The 25,115-nt window shown below is 30.5% G+C and overlaps 2 protein-coding genes and 1 long non-coding RNA gene across 3 annotated transcripts; 2 read left to right on the forward strand and 1 right to left on the reverse strand.

Moving 5' to 3' along the window:
• The first annotated feature begins 10,071 nt into the window (after positions 1 to 10,071).
• Positions 10,072 to 13,563, forward strand: LOC103497071 (acyl-lipid omega-3 desaturase (cytochrome b5), endoplasmic reticulum). The gene is made up of 8 exons (XM_008459142.3): positions 10,072 to 10,579; positions 10,670 to 10,759; positions 10,883 to 10,949; positions 11,053 to 11,145; positions 11,231 to 11,416; positions 11,730 to 11,810; positions 11,949 to 12,086; positions 13,143 to 13,563. The coding sequence occupies exons 1-8, from the start codon at positions 10,275 to 10,277 to the stop codon at positions 13,314 to 13,316; spliced, it is 1,134 nt and encodes a 377-aa protein (XP_008457364.2). The 5' UTR covers positions 10,072 to 10,274; the 3' UTR covers positions 13,317 to 13,563.
• A 4,770-nt stretch (positions 13,564 to 18,333) lies between these two features.
• LOC103497073 (uncharacterized) lies at positions 18,334 to 23,073 on the reverse strand. The gene is made up of 7 exons (XR_539323.3): positions 22,939 to 23,073; positions 22,705 to 22,816; positions 21,978 to 22,368; positions 21,010 to 21,134; positions 19,268 to 19,331; positions 18,616 to 18,909; positions 18,334 to 18,513 (listed from the first exon to the last, which is right to left on the reverse strand). It is a non-coding gene; the product is annotated as an uncharacterized LOC103497073 (long non-coding RNA).
• LOC103497072 (uncharacterized) lies at positions 21,989 to 23,395 on the forward strand. Its single transcript, XM_008459143.3, has 2 exons — positions 21,989 to 22,850; positions 22,932 to 23,395. The coding sequence occupies exons 1-2, from the start codon at positions 21,989 to 21,991 to the stop codon at positions 23,276 to 23,278; spliced, it is 1,209 nt and encodes a 402-aa protein (XP_008457365.2). The 3' UTR covers positions 23,279 to 23,395.
• The last annotated feature ends 1,720 nt before the right edge of the window (positions 23,396 to 25,115 follow it).

A 25,115-nucleotide genomic window follows, 5' to 3' on the forward strand; every position in this document is an offset into this window, starting at 1 on the left:
AGCACTAAGCTTAAATGAGTTGAATCCGTTGAAACATTCTCGTATTGTCATTTAGTGCAACCAAGGTAAAGAAGAATATATAATTAAGGGTGCATTGTTTAACCTATTCTGTTTTATACTTTATTTAGAAGATACTATTTTTATATTAGTTTAAGCAAGCATGGTTGGATTAACATTTAATAATATTTCTCTAACAATCAAGAGTTTTATGGTTTAACTTCTCTCTTTAATCACTTTGTAAATCATTATTTCTACAATGTTCTGAGAATTGTGAGATGTAAAAGTTAGGAGAAAATATTTGTTTGATTCTTAGATTTTGAGTATAGTTTTTATTTGATTTCCAGCTAGGTTTTCAAATGTTACATATTTAGCTAGTAAGTCTCAATATAATACAATTTTTATTCTTAAGGTTTGAGTTTTGTTTCAATTTAGTTTTTGGTGGATTCAAGCCTAAGAAAAATATTTAAAACGTGACAGCTTGGGAAAATACACATTCCAAGGGAAAATAAAAGGTAAACCATTCTTTAGCTGAAAATTTTGATTTTGATATGTCTCTTCTCAAATCAATATATTTAAAAATTCTTTTTATAGAATATTCCACTACAAGAAGAAGAGAGTATGCAGATGCAGATATTCGTTGGCAAAAGCCAGGAATGCGTCGAGAGAGGCTACACTAACGCAGCTGACGCAAAAACTGACGTCGGCAAGGACGTTGTGAGAAATGTGTCGTGAAAGGCAATCCCAACTTGCGAACAGGACGGCGTTGGCAAAGGGTTACTGCCGACACACTCTTCGCTGACATGGTCAACACGTTGGTAGTTGAAAACTACCGACGCTTGTCAACAGCGTCACAAACACCTCACTACCGATGTCGTCATGTACGTCGGTGTCATCTAGTATGCAACGTCAGCAGTGTTATTGTTGAGTTTTATGTCCTAAAACTCGTAAATAATAAATATAATCCATTTATCGTTATTAATAAAGTTTTATTATTATTATTTCAATAAGTGTTATTGATTATATTATTAGTTTTGTCTTAATAACCTAAATCCAGTACACTAATATCCTAAGTTGTTTAATGAGTCTTAAATAGTATGTAGAGACATATAGGGATCAATATTTGAGATACAGCTTAAATGGTCTACATTACATTATAGGGATAAGGCTGGATACGTTATCCTGGTAACATTATGAATACGACTCACTTTGTATTTGATACAAACGCAATGATCCAATGCGTTCGTGTAGGTGACATGCAAGTGGGTATCCTATGCAATGAGTTTGCATAAGACTGGACCACGAAATAGTAACCACTAGATATAACTCCGTTAATCATGAGTGTATTATGAACTCTTGTTCGCAAGGGATTGTCCTTTGATTTGTACAGGTGGGGGTGGCCAGATTGTCAACTCAATATGCTTATCATTTTGGGGACAAGATCGAGTGGGGACTTGGGAGTTGGGAACATAATCACACAAGATGAAATTCACTACTTCTCGACTTTAAGGTAAGTAAATGAGTCTTCCCTTAAATGGTGTCTCTGGGACTTGAACAAAGGGCCCTACCCTTTCTATCGCACGAGAAGGGCTTCTATTTAGTGGTTGGACCATAAACAAGTTGTTCATTAGAGGAGCACTCGTATTTAAAGACTAGAAGTAATCTAGGGGTAAAACGGTAATTTGATTCAGTTGGTGTTACGAACCCTTGTGAAGGACTAACTTACTAGTATTGGTTTATATCCGTGGACACATAAATATATCTACCGTGAGAAGTGTTCAGTTGTGAGTCTCTAGTGGAGTGTACACACAGTTAACGAATATTGATTAATGTGGTAATTGAGTTTAGCCAATCATATCGTTCTAGCTTCTGATCTGTACGTCCTCTTCCTAGCTCGTAAAGGGTAATGAGGTTTATTTATATTGGTATCATTCAATTAATCTCATAACTAGTTTGAAATGTTCCAACCTACTTTGGGAATTAATATAATGTGTGATGATACATTATAATATAAAGTTTATATTTTAATTAAACTTTAATATATGAATTTAATTTTGGATATAATTCAAAATTAATTTATGAGAGAAAAATATTTGAATGAGTTCAAATATCAATTTAATGTGAAGTAGATTCATATTAAAACTATTGGTTAAAATTTAATGTGTATATGATACATATTAAAACTATAGGTTATGGAAGAAATATTCAGTTAAATATGATTTAAATGAAATATTAATTAAATATGATTTAAATAATTATTAATTTAATTGGTTAAATTAATAGGGAACGTGGATGGTTTTTCCACGTTCCCTGTTTTTCTCTCCAACTTTTGGAGATACTGGTACGGTACGTTAGAACAGAGGAGTTTTGTGTTTTTTGTGTACGCTTCAATTCTCTCTAAAAGAAAATTTTCTTTGATAATTCCCTTCCAATTTTGGTTCCCACAAACCAAAATCGATTCTCAGAGAATGGTTTCCGAGTGGTGGTGCACCAATTTTGAGTTTTAGTAGATTTAGAGTCGTCCACGATCTAAGTATTCTTCCTCCTCTTTGTAATTTTTTTAAATACATCATGCTTAGCCATAGTCATAGAAATTAGTTTTGTAATTTTCTCTGCCAATGTATTGGTATTTTTATATTTTCAAATTAAATTGAATAATGGTTCCTTAATTCTTTCGTTGTGCAAGGGCTTTTATCCCTTTTTAATTTATTTTTTATTAATTAACGTAAAACTAGTAAAAATTATTAAAATTCCATATTTTATTAATTAATGTAAAATTAATAAAATTCTAAATTGAATTAGAATTAACTTAAAATTGAAAATGAATTATTAAAATACCAAATCGAATTTATTATTAATTGAAATATTAAAAAAAAGTACATGTTCGTAGGCAATTCAAATAATTCAAATATAAATTACATGAATAATATGAAGTGAAAAATAAAACTTAAACATAATTCTAAGCGTCGATGCCAATTTCTCAACTTCTATACATTGCCTCGACATCCTATAGCTAGTATGATTATAGAGACATGGTAGAATGTGCAAAGAGGGAAGTTGAACATTATTACGAGTTGCATCAGGAGAAACACGAGGTTGCATCAAACAGAAATAACCCTTACTCTAGTAGTTTCAGAAAATTGATTGGAGAAAATGACAAGATCAAGAACCCAACAGATAAGCGATAGAAAGTTTCCTACTTGCATATTAAGTAAATGTGATTGATAGCTTTTTTAACAATCAATCATATTTACCTAATATGCTAATGAGAAACTTTTTATGGCTTACCTGTTCGGTTCTCCATCTTTTAATTTTCTGCTCCTCTCTTCCGAATCAATTTTCTGAATCAGAGTTAGAGTTCTTTCTGTTTGAAGCAAGCTTATATTTCTTCGGATGTGGCTTGTAATAATGTCCAACTACCCTCTTTACACATGTTGTCTATGTCTCTATGATCATACTAGCTAAAATAATGTTCAACTTCCCTTCCTCTGTTTGAGTTCCTTCGTTGCACATAATTCTGAAATACACAACAAGTTCGATATCAAAAATACATACAATATACATCCAAAAGCATCAAAATAGAACAAGCATAAAAAAAGGCATCAAAAATATATTCAAAAGCATCAATATACATACAACAGAACAACTATCAGAATTCTAATATACATACAACACAACAGAACGACCATTAAAACAATCATTAATATACATACAACACAACAAAACAACCATCAGAAAAAGCATTGGAAATGAATTCTAAACTTTTAGAATTATCAAACCAGGAGAACTAAAATCTAAACTTTTAGAATGTTAGAATTAAAAAAAAACGCAAACAACTAAATTCATCATTATTTGAATTTTGAACACAATCAATTAGCTATTTTACCGACTTCGAATTCCTATTTGAATAACCTTGTTATGGAAACAACATCCTTAATCACCTGATTCAAAAGAGAATTTAAACAATGGTTTTCCTGAGAACAAAAAAATTGCATCTTTGATAATGGCTTCCTAACAAATAGTAAACAACTACTATAAAGACTATTTACAAAGATTTATCAAACAAGGAGAACTAAAATCTAAACGTTTAGAATCACATGACTAATTCTAACTTTCACTTTATAAAAATTACACTTTATAACAAGAAACGATTTGAAACTTACCAAAAATGGAAGAACTGCGACGAGACGGCGAGGGCAAGACATGACGGGCGCGGCAAAGTCTTCTCCTTCTTCTCCTTTCTTTCTTTTCGAAATTTCAGTTCTGTCTTTTAGAGAACTAAAACGAAATATATAAAAGGGAACTCCTTACGCCTTTAGCGACTCGTCGAGAATAGTTAGAAACAGTCCCCACAAATCACTAATGGCGTTGGAAACAGGTGTCCCCATTCCCGACGTCATGCATGGAGCGTCAGAGATCTTGCTCTTACACATAATTAATGTTTGAGATTATCCTGACGCTTGTGCAAGCCGTCGAGAACTATATTAGCTATTTCCGATGTCGATTGAGAATCGTCGGGAACAGGTGTCCCATTCCTGATGCCCCATGCAAGTCGTCGGGAACTATATTCCTATTTTCGATGCTGGTTGACAACCGTCGGGAATGGCTTCTTATTCTCTGACGCTTATCATTCTAGCCACCTAATTGTATCCTACATTTTTTTAAAAAACATATTAATTGTAATAATGGTTAAGATTTTTATGACGACTCTCCTTTTTTTTCGTTTTTAAAATAAAACCCTTTTTAAGGACGTCGACCGCTTCACGTCGTCTCAGGTACGTGGCGACAATCATGACACGTCGGAAAAAGATAATATTAAAATAATGTTTTCACCTTGTCCCAACGTATGGAACACATCATCAGGAATAGCCGTTTATCCCAACGTCCTTTCTTCAGACGCCGTTTTGTACGTCGGAAACCTCCAATTTCTTATAGTGTTATTTTCTACCTTCCATACAAATTTCTATCATATTTAGCAAGTAAAAAGTCAAAATTGTATGAACGAAAAAAAAAAAAAAACATATTTTTGTCCCAACAATAATATATACATGAATCGTCTCTCATATGTTACCCTTCAATTTTGTCACACGTAGTCTTTAATTATTATTAAGGGTGATGCACAAAACCAATCGAAAAAGTGAGTAATTAAATCAAAATCAGTGAATGGGTAATTGGCCCACTACTCTTTTATTGCTTCATCAACACTTGTGTCCAAGTTTAGAGAAGCAGACGTGGTCGTCGAGTGGGAAAGCAAATAATCCCCCAATCCCATGTTTGACTACAAAAAGATCCTTCTAATTCTTATATATAGTTATGATTTATAATGCATATTATTTTATGTTTTGGTTTGATTTTAGACATCTCTAAATTTATAAAAAGAAAAATTACATTACTTTTCTTTTCTTTTATCAACTCTTAATAGTTAAATCAAAATAGATGTTTGAAAATAGCACATAACAATTAAAAATGGCAAATGGGTGCATTTGGACTAATGATTTTTCAACAACCAAAATGAGGAGATTACATTTTGGTGGGGTAATACATTAAAAAATAATCTTATAGAAATAGAAAATTTAGAAATCCTTGATTAGCCAATGTATTTTAAATTGACTTTACCCAATTAAACACATCTCAATACAAACAAAATGCAAAAACATTCATTAGTTCTTGTTTCTTGGATAGGTGAGTTTTCAAATTAAAATACATTGCACATTTTGATAAAACTAATACAATAGAATGAATTCATTCCAATAAATTTGGTGGTTGTGATTTTATATATCGATCGATACAATTTAATTAAAAAATAAATAAAAATTAAGTAAAAGAAAATGAGTTAGTAAGATTTTGTTTATTAAACATTTTAAATCATTTTATTGTAATTTGTATCTTTTTCTCAATAACTTAATTACATGATACTCTTTTTTTCTTTTATTATTGATATTATCATTATTGTTAGAAAGAGTAGTATTAGCCATTTTGAGTTCAACATATTCTTTTGAAATAACACTTTTTGGAAGTATAATGAAAGAAAATAAGCTTACCTTTATGTTTGATTATTTATCATTAATGGTATATATATAATATATATAAAACATTATTTTAGTTTCACTTTTTTCATTATAATAATTATCTTTTCACACATTGAACTTTTAAAGTTGTTTCTTAGTTGGGACCCATTTTTGCTGACAAAATATTGTACAATGGCAAATAAAAAGAGGATGAAAAAGAAAAGGTAAGGGTTGCTTTTCTATGTAATCTCCTCTCCTTAGACTCTATAAAGCATGTTTTTCTTTCTTAGTCATTTTTTAAGTTCACCTACCTCTTTTTCTTTTCAGCTTTTGACAAATATAATTCTAAAGTGGGAGATCGAGTATCTCCATCTAAGATCGAATATTTATGTTTTATGTATCCGTATTTCTTTTAATCTTTTATAATCTCTTCATGTGTGTATAGATTTGTTAAAGTGATCAACATAACTTTTAAGAGTTAGCGGTTCTAATCTTTTCCACACTATTTGTTGTAAAAAAAATAATATATATATATATATATATATATATATATATATATATATATTTTGTTAGAGGTATAATATTTTTCAAATTTCCATATCTCATATTAAGAAAATCTTGAAGAAAAATGAAAAAGGAAACTTAACATTTACTCATAGTCAGAAAAATTATGAATTTTCCATTTGGCAGACCAAACATACAAAAATAAAATTAAGAAGATAATTATGCTTCCCACTATTTTTTGTTTTCACTTTTTAATATTTCAACAATGTCACACAAACCCTTCTCTCCCATCATCAATCTTCCTTTTATCATAAGAAATTAAAGAATTTGAAGACAAAATCCACTTTTGATATGAGGTGTGGATTATATAGAAAAAAAATACTACCCACCCTCACTTTCTCATCTCATCATAAATTACAGAAAGAATACTATCTAAAAAAATATATATTTTCAGATTAAAGAAGAATTGTGAGAGTATGTCAAAATTGTTAAAGCATCGGCTTATTTGTTCTTTCTCTGTAGAGATGTGACAAAAATGTGCAATATTAACAAAACTATTACCAAGATAAATATTCTCGAGGACATCAAATCTTGACAAGTGAAGTCTTCTCTTGACAAAGCAAATTAATCACCTTTGATCTAATTAAGTCCACTTCGATCGACCGTTAGACCTAGATTCTATTCTTATTGAATAGCTTATATGCCCTCAATAGCTGATAAAACTTCTATTATATTGATGTTCTAACTCAAACTCGTTACTTAAGTATTCTTGACCTTGAAATTTGAACAACAACCCTTTTATATTAATTACACTAAATTTAATATTGTGTAAATTTAAAGACTAATATGAATAACTTTAACATTGTACTCATTTAATTACTCACTTTAATTACACTATGTTTGAGCTACAACCTAAATATATAGTCCACTTGGTAAGGCATAATGTTCTCTACTTAGATGTAAAGATCTTACTTCCCTCTTTCAATTAGTTGTTAAACTAAAAGTAATGAGACTGATAGTAGAGTTTTTAAAAACATCAATGTTTGAGATTTGAAAATTGAATTTTACTCTAAGTTTTATGTAAATCAGTCACACATGGAATATAAATTATTTGGTGAGACCATCACAACTCGCAATCATGTGGTTGGAAATTTTCTACTATTCAAAGACTTTGATTATTATGAAACATGCAAATTTTTCAATCCATATCTAATTGCTATTCACATTTATAACGTTATATTTGATCGAGACACGTGTCCAACATCATTTTTGTGTATGGAAAATTGTTGTGTGTAATTACCATGGGTGAAATGCAACATCAACGTGTAGGCCTATTTCAAAATCAAAGGATCAAAGGGAACCTTTTGTATAGTGTTTTAGGGTACAAATATATAATACCACATAATACTTTATTAATTATTGTTGTTTGAGATTGAAATCAAAACCCTATGAAGGTTAAGGGAAGTAAAAGATAAGAAGAGAGGAAAAGAAAGAAAAAAAAGATTGAAATCTCACTAAACTCACATGTTGTTTGAGATATGGATCATTGAAACCAAAACCCTATCATACATCTTCAATTGAGTTAGAGTTTTTTGTCTGTTGGATTCTTGGCATTGTAGAGAGAAAGATGAAGATTTAGGGGTTACTAAAAGAGAAAATAAAATGTTTTTTAAAGAAGATATGAAGGTTAAGGGAAGTAAAAGATAAGAAGAGAGGATGCGAAGGTTTAAAAAATTTATAGGGTTTTTTTGTGTGGCATTTTCTTTTATGTTGTTTTGTGTTCCATGGATGAAGAAGAAGGATTATTTATAACCAATAATGCTTCTTCAAATGGCTAGTTTTTTTTTTTTTAAATTTGAAAATAATAGCAACTTTAGCATTCATATCAAAATTGTATGTAGTCTTTAATAACCAAAATCAAATTAAAAAAAAAAACTTAGCATATTTGGTATTTCTCCACCTAACTTAGTTAGACTAACTAAATGATTTAGTTACTCTAACCAAACTATTCACATAATATTTTTTTTACAAAAGTTGGTTAATCACAAAATTAACAAATTAACCAAATTAAAGGAAAAATTAGAATTAATTTTAAATAAGGCGGGACAAAATTAGGTGGCTACAGGGTTGTCAGGTTATTTATTTATTTATTTTTAAGTTTATTATTTATTAACTTAAAATACTTAAATTTTTCTACAACACATCTTAATAACTAAAATCTCATAAAACTCAAATGTTAAATATTAAAATTCAACATATCTATTACAAACTTTAAAAAAAAAAACTTCATAATAATACGTATGAATTATAATTTTTATAAGTTCTGATATATTTTAATAATATTATAAATTCTAATTGGGTCGAGTCAACCCAGATTTTAAAAAATGTAACACAAACCTAACCCGTACAAAATAATAATAATAATAATAATAATAATAATAAATAAGAAATTCAATCAAACTCAACCCAAAATAAAAACTAACCAAACGCAACCCTTACAATTTAGGTTAAGTAGTTCGAGTTGTTCGAATTGTCGGGTTATTTGAACACCCCTAATATTGCATCTTTTTACTCCCATGTTTTTTTCTTTATGTTTTAATGTTTATCGTTTTAAATACACATTTACAAAATTACTTTTTTAAAAAATGGTTATTTTGGATTAAATTATAGATTTAGTCCTTAAATTTCATTGCATGTGTTTATAATTTTTTGAATCGTCAATTTTATGTCTAACAAATCTAATATGTACAACTCAAATTCACGAGATCTATTAAAATTTGTATTTAATAAGATATGAAACTTTTAATTTTGTGTTAAGTAGTTTTTTAAATTTGGAAAATGTTTAATAGGTAAGGTCTTGTTAGATGTAAAAAGAATCAACAATGTCACATTCCATGAATGGAATCAACAAAAACTTAAATCTCGTCTGTGTATATAACTTTTTTCTATTAAGAGATAACAAGTGATAAAAGAGAATTAATTTTAACTCAGATATCACATTTAATGGCTTTAGAAATTTCTTCATAGTTAGCTATGAACTCGACAAATCCGAAGAAGCCAATTAAGAAATGGAAGCTTTCCTTAGTCAAAATAGCATCACTATTTGAATCATACACAATAACACCAATTTCCACATCTCTATTAAAGAAAGACCCATTACAATTCATCTTGGAAAATCCATGGTGAGGAGGAGGAAGGGGACCATCTACTTACAACAACAAGACGGTTAAATGTTTTAGCCATCATAAGAGAGAGATAGTCCATCCCAACGACGACTAAAGGACACGTGATCATTAAATTCCACCAAACTCACACTAGCCACTAGATGTGATATGTAGAAATACATATTGCAAACTTTGTTAGATTACTAATACAATAACACTAACAAAAAAGAAACTCACGATCTTAAAAAGGTTTAAAAAAGAGAAAGCAACATCAAAAGCATACGTAGTTTAGGTTAAGCACAGAACTAACCATCCGTAGGGAAGTTTTAGGAAAACCTAAAAGTACGAGGACCAAAAGAGTAATTTTATTATATATATTATTTTTGGGGCAATGGGAAGAAGAGGGGCATAGAGATGGGTGAGTGGCCTTGTCTTTCGTAAGCAAAGAGACCAATGAGCATTGGCCCTTTTTATAATCTCCATCTTTCCCCAATTTTACATTTACCCTTTTTCTCTCTTCCAACTTTCTGTCAACCACAAATACCAAATCGGAAAAAAAGGCCATTTCCCATTTCCTCCAATTCTCTCTCGAAAGGGAAATATGGCCATTCCTCTGCCGGCTAACGGCAACGGCAACGGCAACGGCAACGCCACTGCCGCCGCTCCTGTCCCTTTCGACCCCTCCGCCCCTCCTCCTTTCCGTATAGCCGAGATCCGTGCTGCCATTCCTCCCCATTGCTGGGTCAAGAACCCTTGGCGCTCTCTCGTTTACGTTCTTCGAGATTTAGCCGTCGTCTCCGCATTGGTCGCCGCCGCCGTCTTCTTCGATTCCTGGCTCTTTTGGCCCATCTATTGGCTTGCTCAGGGCACCATGTTTTGGGCCATTTTCGTCCTCGGTCATGACTGGTTCGAATCCTCATCTTCCTCTGTTTTTTACACTCTGTTTTCTTTTTCTCTCTGTTTCCGATCTCTCTGTTTTTTTTTTTCTTTTTCCAGTGGCCATGGCAGCTTCTCCAACAGTTCTGCGCTTAATTCCTTCATGGGTCTTCTTCTTCATTCCTTCATTTTGGTTCCTTATCATGGATGGTACCATTTCCCCCTCCTTCCCGAATCAAAATCCCCAGATCGATCTTCCTCTGTTTTTCTGTTCATAATTTTGTTTCTTTGGAAATCTGCATCTGAAACCACGATTGGATTTTTCTGAAACAGGAGAATAAGCCACAGAACTCATCATCAAAACCATGGAAATGTGGAGAAAGACGAATCCTGGGTTCCAGTACGTTCGTCAGATTTGTCAGATCTCTCTTTTTTTTTTTTTTTTCTTCTTTCTCATCTGTTTAGCTTTTACATTCATTCCAATGACGGTTCGTTTGTATCAGTTGACAAAGAAGACTTATAAACAACTGGAGAGAAGAACAAGAATCCTCAGATTCACTTTACCTTTCCCCATTCTCGCATACCCATTTTACCTTGTAATTATCTTATCTCTCATTTCGGTATTTTCAGTTTTTCTCGATTTGTTTCGAAACAGTGATTGAATATTGGTAATTTTTGCAGATGTGGAGAAGCCCAGGGAAAGAAGGATCTCATTTCAATCCATACAGTGATTTATTTGCTCCAAGTGAAAGAAAAGACATTGTGATTTCAACTTCATGTTGGACATTAATGGCGGTTCTTTTAGTTTATTTATCCTTCGTTTTTGGTCCATTCCAAATCTTCAAACTCTACGGCGTTCCTTACTGGGTAACTACTTTTTTCTTTTTTTTAAAAAAAAAAACATGAAAACTATTTAGCCGAAATTAAGGAACTCCCTACCTGCTTCCTCCATTAAAAATGGTGCATTTCTCAAATTCTTTTAAAGAATGAATTAATGAGATCTAATGATGGTCAACATCTTTGCATTTTCAACATTAAAAGATTTTCCTTTTCTATTTGTTTCTCTCACATGGCACAACTCACCATTTTAATTATTAAAAAAGTTTCCAACTTTTTAATTTTTCCTTCATGGGTTTTTGTGTTTGGATCTGATTACAAATTGGGTTTCTTTTTGTTGAAGATATTTGTAATGTGGCTGGACGTTGTGACATATTTGCACCACCATGGGTATGAACAGAAGCTGCCATGGTACAGGGGAGAGGTAAAGAAAAAAAAATAAAAATATATAGATATATAGAATTTCTTTTTCCCACTAATTTTCTTGGGAAAGCAAATTTTTGAAAAACCCAAGTGGGGATTTCCTTTTTTAATGATTAAATTTGTAAATTTTGATGGACAGGAATGGACTTACCTACGTGGTGGGCTGACGACCGTTGATCGGGATTATGGATTGTTCAATAACATCCATCATGATATTGGAACTCATGTCATCCACCATTTGTTTCCTCAAATCCCTCACTATCATCTTGTGGAAGCGGTATGTCCTTTTTACCCTTTATTCCCCCACACAACAAGTGTGGGATTTTGTTTTAATTAATATTTAAACGACTCAAACTCAACTCAACTCAACTGTTATAAAAATTATTTCAACAAGAAGAAGTTCCAAGTTTAAAGTTCGAATCTCTCTCTACTTTCCATAACATTTGAACTAAAGAAAGAAATATTCTAATGTTTTAAATAATGCTTAAAATGTACTTGTCTATATTTTTTTTTTTTTTGAAGAATTTAATAATAGCTTCTTAAAACACCAAGACATACCAAACTATTACGACAGTTAAAAGAAAACTGGAAAGAAAAAATATTTCAAAATCTCTTAAAATTATGAACAAACTTTGAAAGGAATAATTATTTAAAAATCTATGGTAAGAGAATAGCTCTATTTTGTGTTTGATTTGACAACGAAATAAGTTTTCGTTCTCAGATGTTGTAGGTGGTTGGATGATAGCAATGTGATTTGTCTTTGTTTTTTATATTTCAAAATGTTCTTCAAGTCTTAATTTCAAATTAATTTCTAACATATTTTTAATGAGAGATTAGGAATTATTTTTCTTCATGTCATAGTGTTTATATATATAACGGTATAATTAGGTCAAGAAGCATCAATTTATAGAATGGAAAACAACAAAACAAATTTGTCCTATTCTCTCTCTTTCTTTTTTTAATCCGATTTATTTAACAAATTTTTATGCCTAACTTTTACCTTTTAAGGGAGAGACCTTTTTCGAAATATTGACCAAATACCATTAATTAGGCTTATTTTTGAAATGAGTAGAGTTATTATCTTAAAGAGTAACAAACAAGAGGTGGAAAAGGAAAACAAGAAAAGCAATCCTAACCTTCCGTGTTAACTAACAAAAGGTTTTACACAAACTGGAATAAAGAAGAATAAAATAAAATATTGTAGTGTACAACATAGAGAAGAAACATAAGAATTAAAAAAAAAAAAAAAAAAGCAATAGTAAGAGAAGAGATATAGAAAGTCAAAACATAAAAATGAATTTGATTTGGAATGTGTTTGAATTTATTTTGGCAGACAAAGGCAGCTAAGGGAGTATTGGGGAAGTATTATAGAGAGCCAAAGAAATCAGGGCCAATTCCAATTCATTTGGTAAACAATTTGGTGAATAGCCTTAAACAAGACCACTATGTGAGTGACCAGGGTAATATTGTCTTTTACCAGACAGATCCTTATCTTTACCACTACTAAAATTAGAATTTTTATTCAAACAAAAAAAAAAAAAAAAAAAAAAAAAGAAATCGATTCTCTTTTGTTTAGTTGAGTTCTCTCTTCCCTTCCTTTAGAATTGTTCTTTCTTGTTGTCTTAGTTTGCACTTTGTATTTTTTACATTTCCCAAACTACCCCTAAGAGAACAAAACAAGAAAACATTTTTCCTTTTTGATCCCATCCCTCTCACAACAAAAACCAAAATAAATTCAATTCAATTCTCATCTATTTGCATCCCTTTTCTTTTTATTATTTTTGTTGTCATTATTGTTTTTCTTATTCTTATTACTTTTATGTTTCTAGTTGTGTGGATATACATAATTTTAGTTCATCTACTTCCATAACCATACTCACTCCCTCTCAAATAAATTTTAATCAACTGCTTTATTCGTTTTCATATTTATGGTTTTGTTTCACAATTTTCTTTTTATTAAGTTTCATAGTCTGTGTGAACTTTAGGGTAAAATTTTTAAGAATAATAATAACCAATTTTTTTTAATATATAAACCGTAACAATTTAAAATTTTCAAAACAAAATTGAGGTTATTATTAATTTACCAACTGCTCGTGGGTACTTCTATATCCTATTAGGGGCTTTTTGGATGAGTCATTAAACTCATTCCAACATAGGCATAATATACGAATGATAACATGGTAACAACGATGATAACACACAAAACATATAGTGATACCAAGGGAACACAATTCATACATAAAACATAAGATGTCCATACATGTCAAAAAAGTTAACAATCATTGCTATTCTTAGTATGCATCAATCAATCAATAGACTTTAGCATAATATCTAGTCTAAACGTTTTCAATATAAATAATGTTTATAAGATAGATAAGCATATAAATTTAACCATTATACACATGCTTATATGGACTAGTAGCGTGGGCAAAGTAGAATTTCTTCGGAAAAAGACGAAGAACCTTTAATTTTACTTCTTTTTTCTTTAAATGCACGAAACCTTGAATGTTGCATTATTATTTTATTTTCCTTTTGTAGTATATATATATAATACAAATACATATATATTTTTTATTCTCTTTCTCTTTCTCCAATCAATTCCTATCTCTTCCCCACCAATCAACATCAACCATCTCTCTTCTTATTAACTCCATTTTATTTTTCAAAAATTATAATTATATTTCTTCATATAATTAAATTTATTTTTTCGTATTAGTTATTTATACAAAACTAAATAATTAATATCATATTTGACCAAAAATCTAAATTCTTAATTATATATATATATATATATATATATATATAATTAATTAATTAATTTCAATTCCACTAAAACTAACATTTTCTTTCAAGATCTCAGGGCAACTCAAATCATCAATTTTTCTCAATAAATTAGTATTTTAAAATTTCATAAATTTAATTTTAACATGAATTATCTTGATCCAATAATCCAATAATTTAATTTTAGCTTCAATCTTCAATAATAAGACCCAAATGATTTAAGACAAAATTTTCCTAAAAATTTAGAATGTTACGTTGACAACAAATCAACTATATAATTAGGGTAAGGCATGTGAAGGAGATAGAAATTTTGCAATTTCTTATACTCAAATAAACCTAACCCATCTTAAAATATATGTTCAAACGAGACTTTTGAAAAAGAAAAAAAAAAAGTAGGTGAAGATCAACCTAAAAAGTATATTCAAATGGAACTAAACAAAATGTGTAGGATGCTTTCTCACATAAACAAGGACATTATTCCTATTCATAAAGAAGCATTTAAAAACTTTATTAATAGAAAACATTGACTTACTACTCCTTAGAATTCATAAATTTGATTACCATGATATGAAATCATATAAAGTTTTCTATTTATCAAAATAAAAGATGGAATTAGGATGATTTGCTGAATAGTCTAATACAAGTTTAGAGCTTTGACTATTCATGATTATTGTATCTATGCTTCGTTAAAAAATTAATATGATTACTATTATTTTTGTACAAGATTTTGCAACTTCAAAAGTTTTTTAATTGAAATTCATGGATCCTTTACATTAGTCTCCCTTAAATCTCATTATTCTTATTGAAAATGAAGATTTGATAAAACTAAATGAATAAATACGTACTACGAATCAATACATAGCTAATGTAATAATTCAACGGTGATTAATAAGTATTTGAATTTATTCAAGTTGGATGCTGGAATTCGTGTAATGACGTTTAATGTACACAACCAAACAAAGGAGGTCGATTCCAACGTAGCAGGAGAGATTGGTAGATTTAAAATGTAATTTGTTTTATATTGAAATGTCACATTATGATGAAAGGGGACCATACCTTTGGTTGAGGAAGGCTCTTTAATCAACATCCCTTCCTTTGGAGGCCATATCCTATAAATGTAGGGTTGGAGATTCTATACTTCACTTCTTTCTTTCTCTTTCTTTCTTCTTTTGTGGTCTTTGTGATTTTCTTCTCAAATTCCTTTTTCTTTTTTCTTTTTTAAATTTTGGTATTAGTTTTTGTTTGACCCTCCAAGTTGTTGATAACTATTCTGTCCCTTTTTTTTTTAACTAAATTTTTTGATGTTAAATGTTGATTACTTAATTTAAAATAATTATGAAATAAAATTTTTAACTTTAATTTTTATAAGCAACGAAGAAACGTAAGTATTTACATGAAAACTAAGTGTTACACTTTTAAATTTTGAGATTTAGTGATCAATTTAGAACAAATCTCAAATTTCATGAATAAAGTTACGAGATCGTAAATATATCAATTAAATTCAAAATATTAACATATATAACAATGTCTTAAAAATTTACAAAAATAGCAAAATCTGTTAGAACTGAGTCATCAATTATAGAACTCTTGATAGACTTAGTTATATTTACAATTTTTAAAAAAAGTTGTAAAATGTTTTATATTATAATTACTATAAATGCTAACATTTTAAAATCTTAAACTAAACTCAAAGATGGAAGAATTGAACAGAAACTTCGATTTTTTTTTTCTTATTCCTTGTTGGTGTTTTTCATTTTCTTCTTTCTTTTTTTTTTTTTTGGTTTTCTTCTTCTTCTGGAAATCAGTTACCTTTTCTTCTTTATTAATGTACCTCTCTTCTTCTTTATAATCTTTTTCTCCTTCTCTATTTTTTTCTGTCTTTTATGCTTTTTCTTTTTTGCATTTTTGTCATTAGAAATCAAGGCACCACCCACCCACAGTCGCATCGTCACATCACCGACCTCACTAGCTAACATGTGTTTTGATCTGGATCACGATTTTGCCCAAGATAGCATTGAAAAATGCTAAGAAAACAAAGTGAACATGATGGTATTAAATGAAAGGTTGAAAACTTTTTGTACTACTTTTTTCTATAATTGTTACATATTAATGTCTACGCTAATAGTTTAAGAACATATTGAATAAATCATTACTAACTAAAATTCAACGATTATATTTGTTTTTAGTGACTTTTTAAGCCAAAAGGTTTGTCTTAAGAGAAGAAAAACATAAGAAATAAATTAAATGGTTCACACCCATCTAAAAAATCAAGCAAAATATTTCTTTCATAAAAATAAATAATAAAAATGTTGACATTTCAAACAAACAAATCTAATTATTTAATAATAATTTCCATTAAAGGGAAACAATGGGCCCTATGTTAATATTTAAATAGATGAGATCCATTTTGCAAAAAGAATTAAAAAAAAAAATGAGATGAGATGAGATCCATAGTGTGAATATGGGAAGCAATTATTTTAGTATGAATTTTTTTTCTCTTTAAAGAAAGTTATCACTTAATCAATAGCAATGATATTTGTATTCTATTAAATGTGAATAAAAATAGTCAAAATAATATAATCAATTTTTCAAAAACATTATTAGTATAAAATTTCTACAATTTGACAAAAATAGATATAACGTACAAGAAACTAAAATTAAATTTTAACGTGGAACTCAAAAACAACAAAACAACGTGGCAATTTCTATCACCATTTATTATTTCAACAATTATTTTGAATAGTACTTAAAATAAGATGCATTTAAAATTGTTATGAAATAAGTATATATGTATGTTGTAGTTGTTTAAAATAATTAAACATATTAGATGCAAAGTTAGTAAATGATAGTATTCAATTATAATGTCATTGAATTGGATATTTTTTTTATATATATATATATTAAAACATAATCTAAAAAAGGAAATTTAAATTAAGAGTTTAATAAGAAGAAGAAGAGATGAGTGGTGGTTTAGTGGGGGATTAGGGAGTGGGACACATTATTTTCTGACTACAATTGGGATCCACTTCCCTCACTTGTCCTTTCACTTTCATATTTAAAGTTGTTCCCTTTCTCTCTCTCTCTCTTTTTCCATGTTGCTTTTTGCTTCCTTTTTTCTTTTCAGAAATGTTAAAAAAAACCAATAATTTGACCCACTCGGATTACCCAACACAAACGGTAAGAGTTGGGTTGGGCTAAATTTTGTGTTGGATTGGGTTGAGTTAGGAAATTGAAAAAATAAAGTCACTTTATCAAGTTGGGCAATTAAGGGTCGAGTTGACCCAACCCGACCCTTTTACCTAGTCAGCACGATTGTTTAGTCTCGTTTTCCATCGTTTAAAAAGAACTATACGATCATGTAGATATGATATAAATAATTGCTTACCATAGTTAATCCAATCATTTAGGATGGTCAACACATTCGTTTAGAATAGAAGCATTTTTCCCATTTTTAAAAATAATTGCGATCGTGTATCAATTATCTAAACAATCGTGTACCATAGTCAACCTAATCGTTTAGGGTGGTGAACAAGATCATTTAGATTTGAAGCATTTTTTTCCATCGATAAAATAAACTATATGATTGTGTTGATACTACCTATACAATCATGTATCATTTCCTAGCGGATTATTTATCATTTTCTATATTATCGTAGACTTGAAATTTAAAAAAAATGAAAATTTGGATTGAAACACAATATGAAAATGATGAAAATCAAATTCTTATACCTGTATAACTAATATAAAAATTTGAAAGACAATATAATTGATTTCTCAAAAAGAAGAAAAAAAAACATTTTTTTTAATATTTAAACCGAAAGCATGAAAGTGAGTATAGGAGGTTTCTAATTCTTTTGTACCATTCACCGAAAGCGTTTTCCTCTTTTCCTTCTTTTTCTCCTCCCTCCTTTCACATTCTCTATCTTCAAACATATTCGTAATAGAAGAGATGGAAGTTAGTCATTTCTTTAAAGAACAATCATGAGAGGATGCTAAAATCATAAAAGCATGACCGAATTTGTTACCTTGTAAATATGACAAAAGTAAAGGGGCTTTAACGGACTTCCTCAAGAAAGATTCCAATATCAAGCAAAAGAAATTCAACCTCCAAAGATGGATTGGATCCTCGTTAGTCTTGATCAATCTCTTTTAAACCCTCCAAAATAACCTCCACTTCTAGCTAGTTCATTAATTCCACCTTCCTCTCGGCAAATATGCAAAGTCACACAAAATTGCCAAACCTTGATGATCATGAACTATATGTAACCAAGCCCTCCTCTACATAGCTCTCAACAATCCAATGGAGACATTCAATATCCCTACCAACACCAAACAAGTCAACATAAAACTGATAAGAACAATTAGTCCCAAATAATGTGAGAAAATTTACGCGACTTATACATTTCACATGAACATCAAACCCATTTTTGGATGTTAATTAAATTAATATCATGAACATGATCTTGAGAGATATATATAAATAGTTCCCTAACAAGTGCTTTTCTTCCAGGAGCTCTCAGCTAGCATTGATTAACAAAGCCACTTTTTCATCTTTAGCCAAACCCAAGTTATGGAGTCCTTTCTCTAACTTTAACCACCATATTTCCCATAGTCATAGTCATAGCCATTTTCCTTGTAACACCAGCAACAGAATGTGAAGTAAAAAAAAATGCATACCAGAAAATCCAAGTTATTCCGAGCTGCTCTCCCCTTTGAGATCTTTAGACATCACCTTGAGAATCTCCAAAAATCAATTAAAATATGGGAAACTCTTGTAAATGTAACAAAACATCAAACTATTTACGATCCGTATAACAAAATTCATAAAATTAGTCGTTTTTTTTTTTAATTTTCAGATTTGTCATTTCATCTTTCTTTTCTTCTTCACAATTCGTCTTTCCCCTGCTATTTCTTTCATCGTCTTTCTCGCCGTGCGATTTCGTCTTTCTTCTTTCCTTTTTTTTTCTACAATTTCTTTCCATCATTTTTCTTATTTTTCAATTATTTATTTACGTCGTTTAATCTTTCCATCATTTTTCTTCTTTTCCTCTTTTTTTTCGCTTTTCCATCGTCTTTCTACTTTTTCTCTTTTTTTTTTTTTCGCTGCGATTTCTTTCCATCATCTTTATTCTTACAAAAAAATAGCAAAATCTAAAAGATCATGTATGAAGAATCTTGAAAAAACATTTAGATTGGAGTGGCCAAATGTAAACTATCCTGTAAAAAAAAGTAAACAATCGTGTAAAAAAATTAAAAGATCGTGTATAAAAAATCTTGAAAAAAAAATCATTTAGATCGGAGTAGACAAATGTAAACGATCGTATACAAAAAATAAAAAATTGTGTATAGATAATATAGAAAAAAAATCATTTAGATTGGAGTAGTCAATGTAAACAATCGTATAAAAAATATAAAAGATAGAATCTTGAAAATAAATCATTTGGATTGAAGTAACTAAATGTAATATAAAAAAAGTAAACGATCGTATAAAGAAATCTAAAGGATCGTGTATCAAAAGAATTAAAAAAAGTGTATCATATCTAAACGATTGCACATAAATTGTAGTCATATCTAAACGATCGGGTATCAAACAATAACCATATCTAAACGATCTTTAGATTCGCAAACGAGACATTTTTTGTATTTTAGATGGTGGACCTCTAGCTTTTTCTGTTTTTTGAATTGTTTCGTAAATATTTTTCTACATTTTTATATTTTTGAAAGAAACCCCTTGAAATATTTTGAAATAGAAGTTAAGTAAATTTAACCCATGATTAAACAATTGGATAGAATGTATAGACGTGGTCGGCATGTATCTAATTATTTTTTCTTTTGAAAAAGCCAGCAGATGGTAGAGGTAATAATTAACATTGATTGCAATGGTAGTAACCAATGATGAAACATTTCCCAAAAAAGAAAAGGAAATGATAAAATATTTAAAGGTTTCTAAACCCAAAGAAAGCCCAAATGATCAAATGTCAAAGAGAGGCCCAGCTACCACCCTCTGCCCTTGCCCTACCACCATTGTCAGCTCATTTGTAGCCTCTCTACCACCACTAATCTTACCCTTTAACTTCACTCTAACCCATTGTACAGCCTACCCATATGTTCATTTTAGTGTCTGAGATTTGAATCCACCATAGGTGAACTCAAACAAAAAAAGAAAACACCATTTCTTGTCAAGTACATGAATGCATAACCTAAAACCTACAAGTCGAGCCTATCTTCCACTTACCCCAAACAATAAATTCAATAGTCCTGTTAAGTTCAAGATCATGTGGAGTGAGGTCCGGCTTCTTAGTTGATAGCATATACTAATGACTCATTACACTAACAAAGTCCATTCTCCTCATCCTAAAATTTCAAATTTCAAAACAGTACAAACACAGAGAAGAACAGAGCCAAAATCTTCTACTTACCAGAGGTGGTCGGTTTGGACATGTGCATAATCTTCTGGACCAATATTGTATTGGCAGTTTAATGTTTCACTCCCAGTTGTTGGTCTGTAGTTTGAATAAAAGCAAACAGCAGTCACCATTTTCAGCTGCAAACCCAAAAAGAAAAAGAAAGAGAGCATTTTGAGTCAGAACACTGCCATAAAATTCCAAAATTTCCTCAACTGGCACACTTAGTATAGTACTCTTTATGTTTCACCCTCAACCCACTGGCAGCATGTCCAAGCTTTTGCTTGTTCATATTCATCACTATCCAATCTCCAATCCCAAAAGAAAGCTCAGTTTTCAACATATAGAATAATAATATATCTTAATAAGAAATACTTGTTTATTATTGAATGATTACAAAATGAGTTAAATCGATGCTCTTTTCATTCTAATGGGCCTGTTTTAACCCTTTATGTTGGAGAGGTAGGGCAACAATATGGACGTTGTTGAGGGATGTCGATTAAAACTTTCGAATAGACGTACTCAGTAAGATTTGAATCAAAGGGAGGGGTTTTGGCATCAAATCATATTATAAATCAACAGTTCTCTTGATAAAAAAAAAATGATCAGTAGCAATGGAATATGTTTGTTGAAACGTTTGAAGTCAGTTGGGGAAGACAACAAAACTAAAGAAATTGACCCTTCAAAAGTGGAAGCAGACATAACCCTGGCCCAACCATCATAAATCAACTAAGGCAGGCAAGTTATTCAAACACAAAGCCCGCCACTTTTTCTTTCTCTTTCATACTTTCCATCATAACCCATTCAAAATTTTCTTCTTCACTTTGTTTTCTGTAATTGCTTTACCACGAAAACAAGAAAAGGAAAAGAAAAGAAAAGAAGAACACCCCTTTCCTTTTTTCAAAGTGGAATTCCCAATTTCCAAACCTCCCTTCTTACTTAGATATCTTCTTTTTTTCCACTAATTTTGTTACCCTACTGACCTCAACTCAATATGAAGTTGTTGCCTTCTCCTTCTTGTTCTTCTTCTTCTTCCTTCTCCTCTTCTACTTTTGATGCTCATGTCTGCAACCCCAGAGCTGCAGCAGCTACACCCAGCTGTCTTTCGGGTATTCTCCGCCGAATTCTCTGCTCCGGTAGTCTTCCAACGCACCCAACTGATCACATCACAGAAGAAACTAGCTCAGTGAAGTCTGATGACAAGGTTCTTCATGCCAAGGATTTGAATGTCGTCAAATCAACAAACGAGACAAAAGCAACTGCTGGAATTGTGGCCAGACTAATGGGTTTGGATTCCATGCCAGAAATGAAGCAGAATCATAATTCGCTATTGAGGAGCCAATCTATGAACTCTGTGGAGCATCTCTACAAATACTTAGACAACAAACATCAACAGGTTAGATCAACGAAGTCATTTAGAGAGGTACCGACCTTTCTTGAGCTTGAAAATGAAGACTACTTCATCCTTAGCTTTGAAGGAGAAAGAAAAAGTAAAGAATTCAAACCAAAAGTAAGAAACAGTAGAGCATTCAAGCAAAGAAAGGAAGATGAAGACAAATGTAAACACAGGGGAAGCAACAAAACAGAACAGTCCTATGTGAGAAAGACAAAGAAGAAGATATTCGATCCAGAAGAAGCCAAACAGTTCGTCTTAATCGATTTGAAAGAAAAGAAGAAATCAAGAAAGAGAGTCTCAAGAAATAAACCCACCTCCAGAATTTCAACGAAGGACCGCCATGGAAGAAAACCAACAAGAAAAGTAGAATCAGAGTGTAGCTCCGATGAATTAAGCCCAGTTTCAGTTCTCGACAGCAGTGAATTCCTACGAGATCAAGAAGAACCAACCCAATTAACAGGTTTGATTTCGCTTTCATCAACAACTCCTTATTCAAAATTCTTCAACTGAGTTTTCAAATTATTTAAATCACTATTTTCAGGAGATACCGCTTCGAATTCCCCCATAAACCCAAGAAGGAAATTATCAACGGAGCACGAAATTCCTCAGAACCCATCTCGAGACGACGACGATTTGATCGTCAACGGAGGAAAAATCGCGAAGACAAAAGGGATTGATAATGGGATCCAACGGGAAAGATATGAAGAAGAGATTTGTATGATAACTGAGATGGAATTAGGAGAATCGAATTGGAAATACAGTAAAATTTGTGAAGAACATCAAGAATTTGAAGCTGGAGGTATAATTGAAGGTCTTGATTCGTATATTCTTGAAGGATTGATAGAGGAATTTGTAGAACAACAAATGTATGATTTGATCTTCATCTAAAGATCAACTACTAACATGTAAATTTCAAATTATAGTTACTAAATTCACCTGAAAGTTCAACCAAAATCAATGAAGGAAAATAACAAAAAAAAAATCCTGTTCTTGTTACAATTTCAAACTTACTGTTTCAATTTGAATTCGAATTCGCAAGAGGTAAGTACAAAGCTCTGTTCTTAGAATTTTTCGTTCAAAAGCAAAACTTTGTGAAAAAAAAAATGCTATTTTTTCCTCTTTAATCATCATTTATTTTGATTTTGTTCATCAACTATTCTTTTTTAGAAGCATAGTACTATATATGTGTGGGTGAAAATATAGCAAAAAAAAAAAAAAAAAAAAAATTCAAATCAAATTTGTTTTAAATTTTTTATATATAATTTGAATAGACTTTCCATTGTAATGTTACTATCTTTAATTGGTCCAACATTTTTATGTTTGAATTTGAGCTTTTTTTTAGATCAATTGGATTTTTTATTCTTCAACGTATGTAAAACATAAGATATTGAAAAATATTCTAAATTCAAAAGTGATTTCAAAGATTCAAAATTTTCTTTTTATTTTTTTAGTTCCTTTTATTTCCAAAATATTTGAAATTTTGATGTATTAGAGTATTAAGAACTTTGTTGTATGGAGATTAGGAAACACCTTTCCCACTTTTAGGAAAGAAATGTTACTCTTTAAATACTTTTTAAGAATTTTTAAGTATTTTCTTCTCTCTTTTTTATATTTTCTTTTTTAAAATATCACATAATCAAATAGGATTCAAATTTATAAAAGTCATATGTTATAATTATAACTAAAGATGAATCATCAATTTGTCGAGATCGATTAGTCTCCAAATTGTCGCCAAAACTTATTAGGTTGATTTTCATTTAATAGAAATTGATTTTTTAAGATATAAAAATCATTGAAGGTCTAGTTTGAACCCAAAATAAAAATGGAGTCTAGTTTAAACCCAAAATAAAAACGGAGTCTAAGACATCGTTCTTCCGTTATATTTTTCTTGGGTCAAACTAAAACATTCCTTATAAACTCATTTACCGGTTAGAAATGATTTTTCAAGAGTTTTTCACATTGGTAAAATTTTGGTCATTTTTTGTAGGCTATAGCATTAGACATTTTCCATCCGGTTTGAGTAGTACTCCTAGTCCTTCTAAATGAAGCACTCTTAGATTTGCAACCTATAGTTCAAGGGGATCGTCCTATGGATATGAACCAAAGGTTTTGAATCCAAAAACCCTAAAATAAGAAGGCATAGAACAAGAATCAAGATCTAAAATATATTAAGAATAAAGGAAGAACTACAATATAACCAAAGCGTAAAGGAACTTGGAACCTCCCTCTTGAGTGCTCTCACCCAAGTCTTACATCACTCCATAAAATAATATGACCTTCACCTTACTCACCCTCTTGCTATTTATACAACATCCAGGTGCTAACTTTTCAACTCTTAATACTAACATACTAATATTCCTACCTAGGAACCTAACAGTTATTTATTAAGGTATCCACAAATTGAATCCCTTAAAAAAATGAACTCATAAAGGAGATAATGATGGGTAGACTTCATTAAATCCAATGTCATGGGTTACAATATAGCAAATTTTGAAATAACAAGAATAATTTAAGAAAACAAGGTATTTTAATAAAGTTAACAAACGAAGGTACCCTTTAGGATGTATTTGATTTTTTCTCAAGGTGAGCCCCACTCTACAACACGGTTTTACAGGTAGGGTTGACCTAAAGAAGAAATCTCTCTAATGGAATTTTCGTTCTTGAAGAGACTTTGTTTCGCGGGCTTCCTTCAAATAAGTGAGCATTGATGATTCAGGAAGCTTTC

The sequence above is a fragment of the Cucumis melo genome, chromosome 12, assembly GCF_025177605.1.
Source record: "Cucumis melo cultivar AY chromosome 12, USDA_Cmelo_AY_1.0, whole genome shotgun sequence".
NCBI lineage: Eukaryota > Viridiplantae > Streptophyta > Magnoliopsida > Cucurbitales > Cucurbitaceae > Cucumis > Cucumis melo.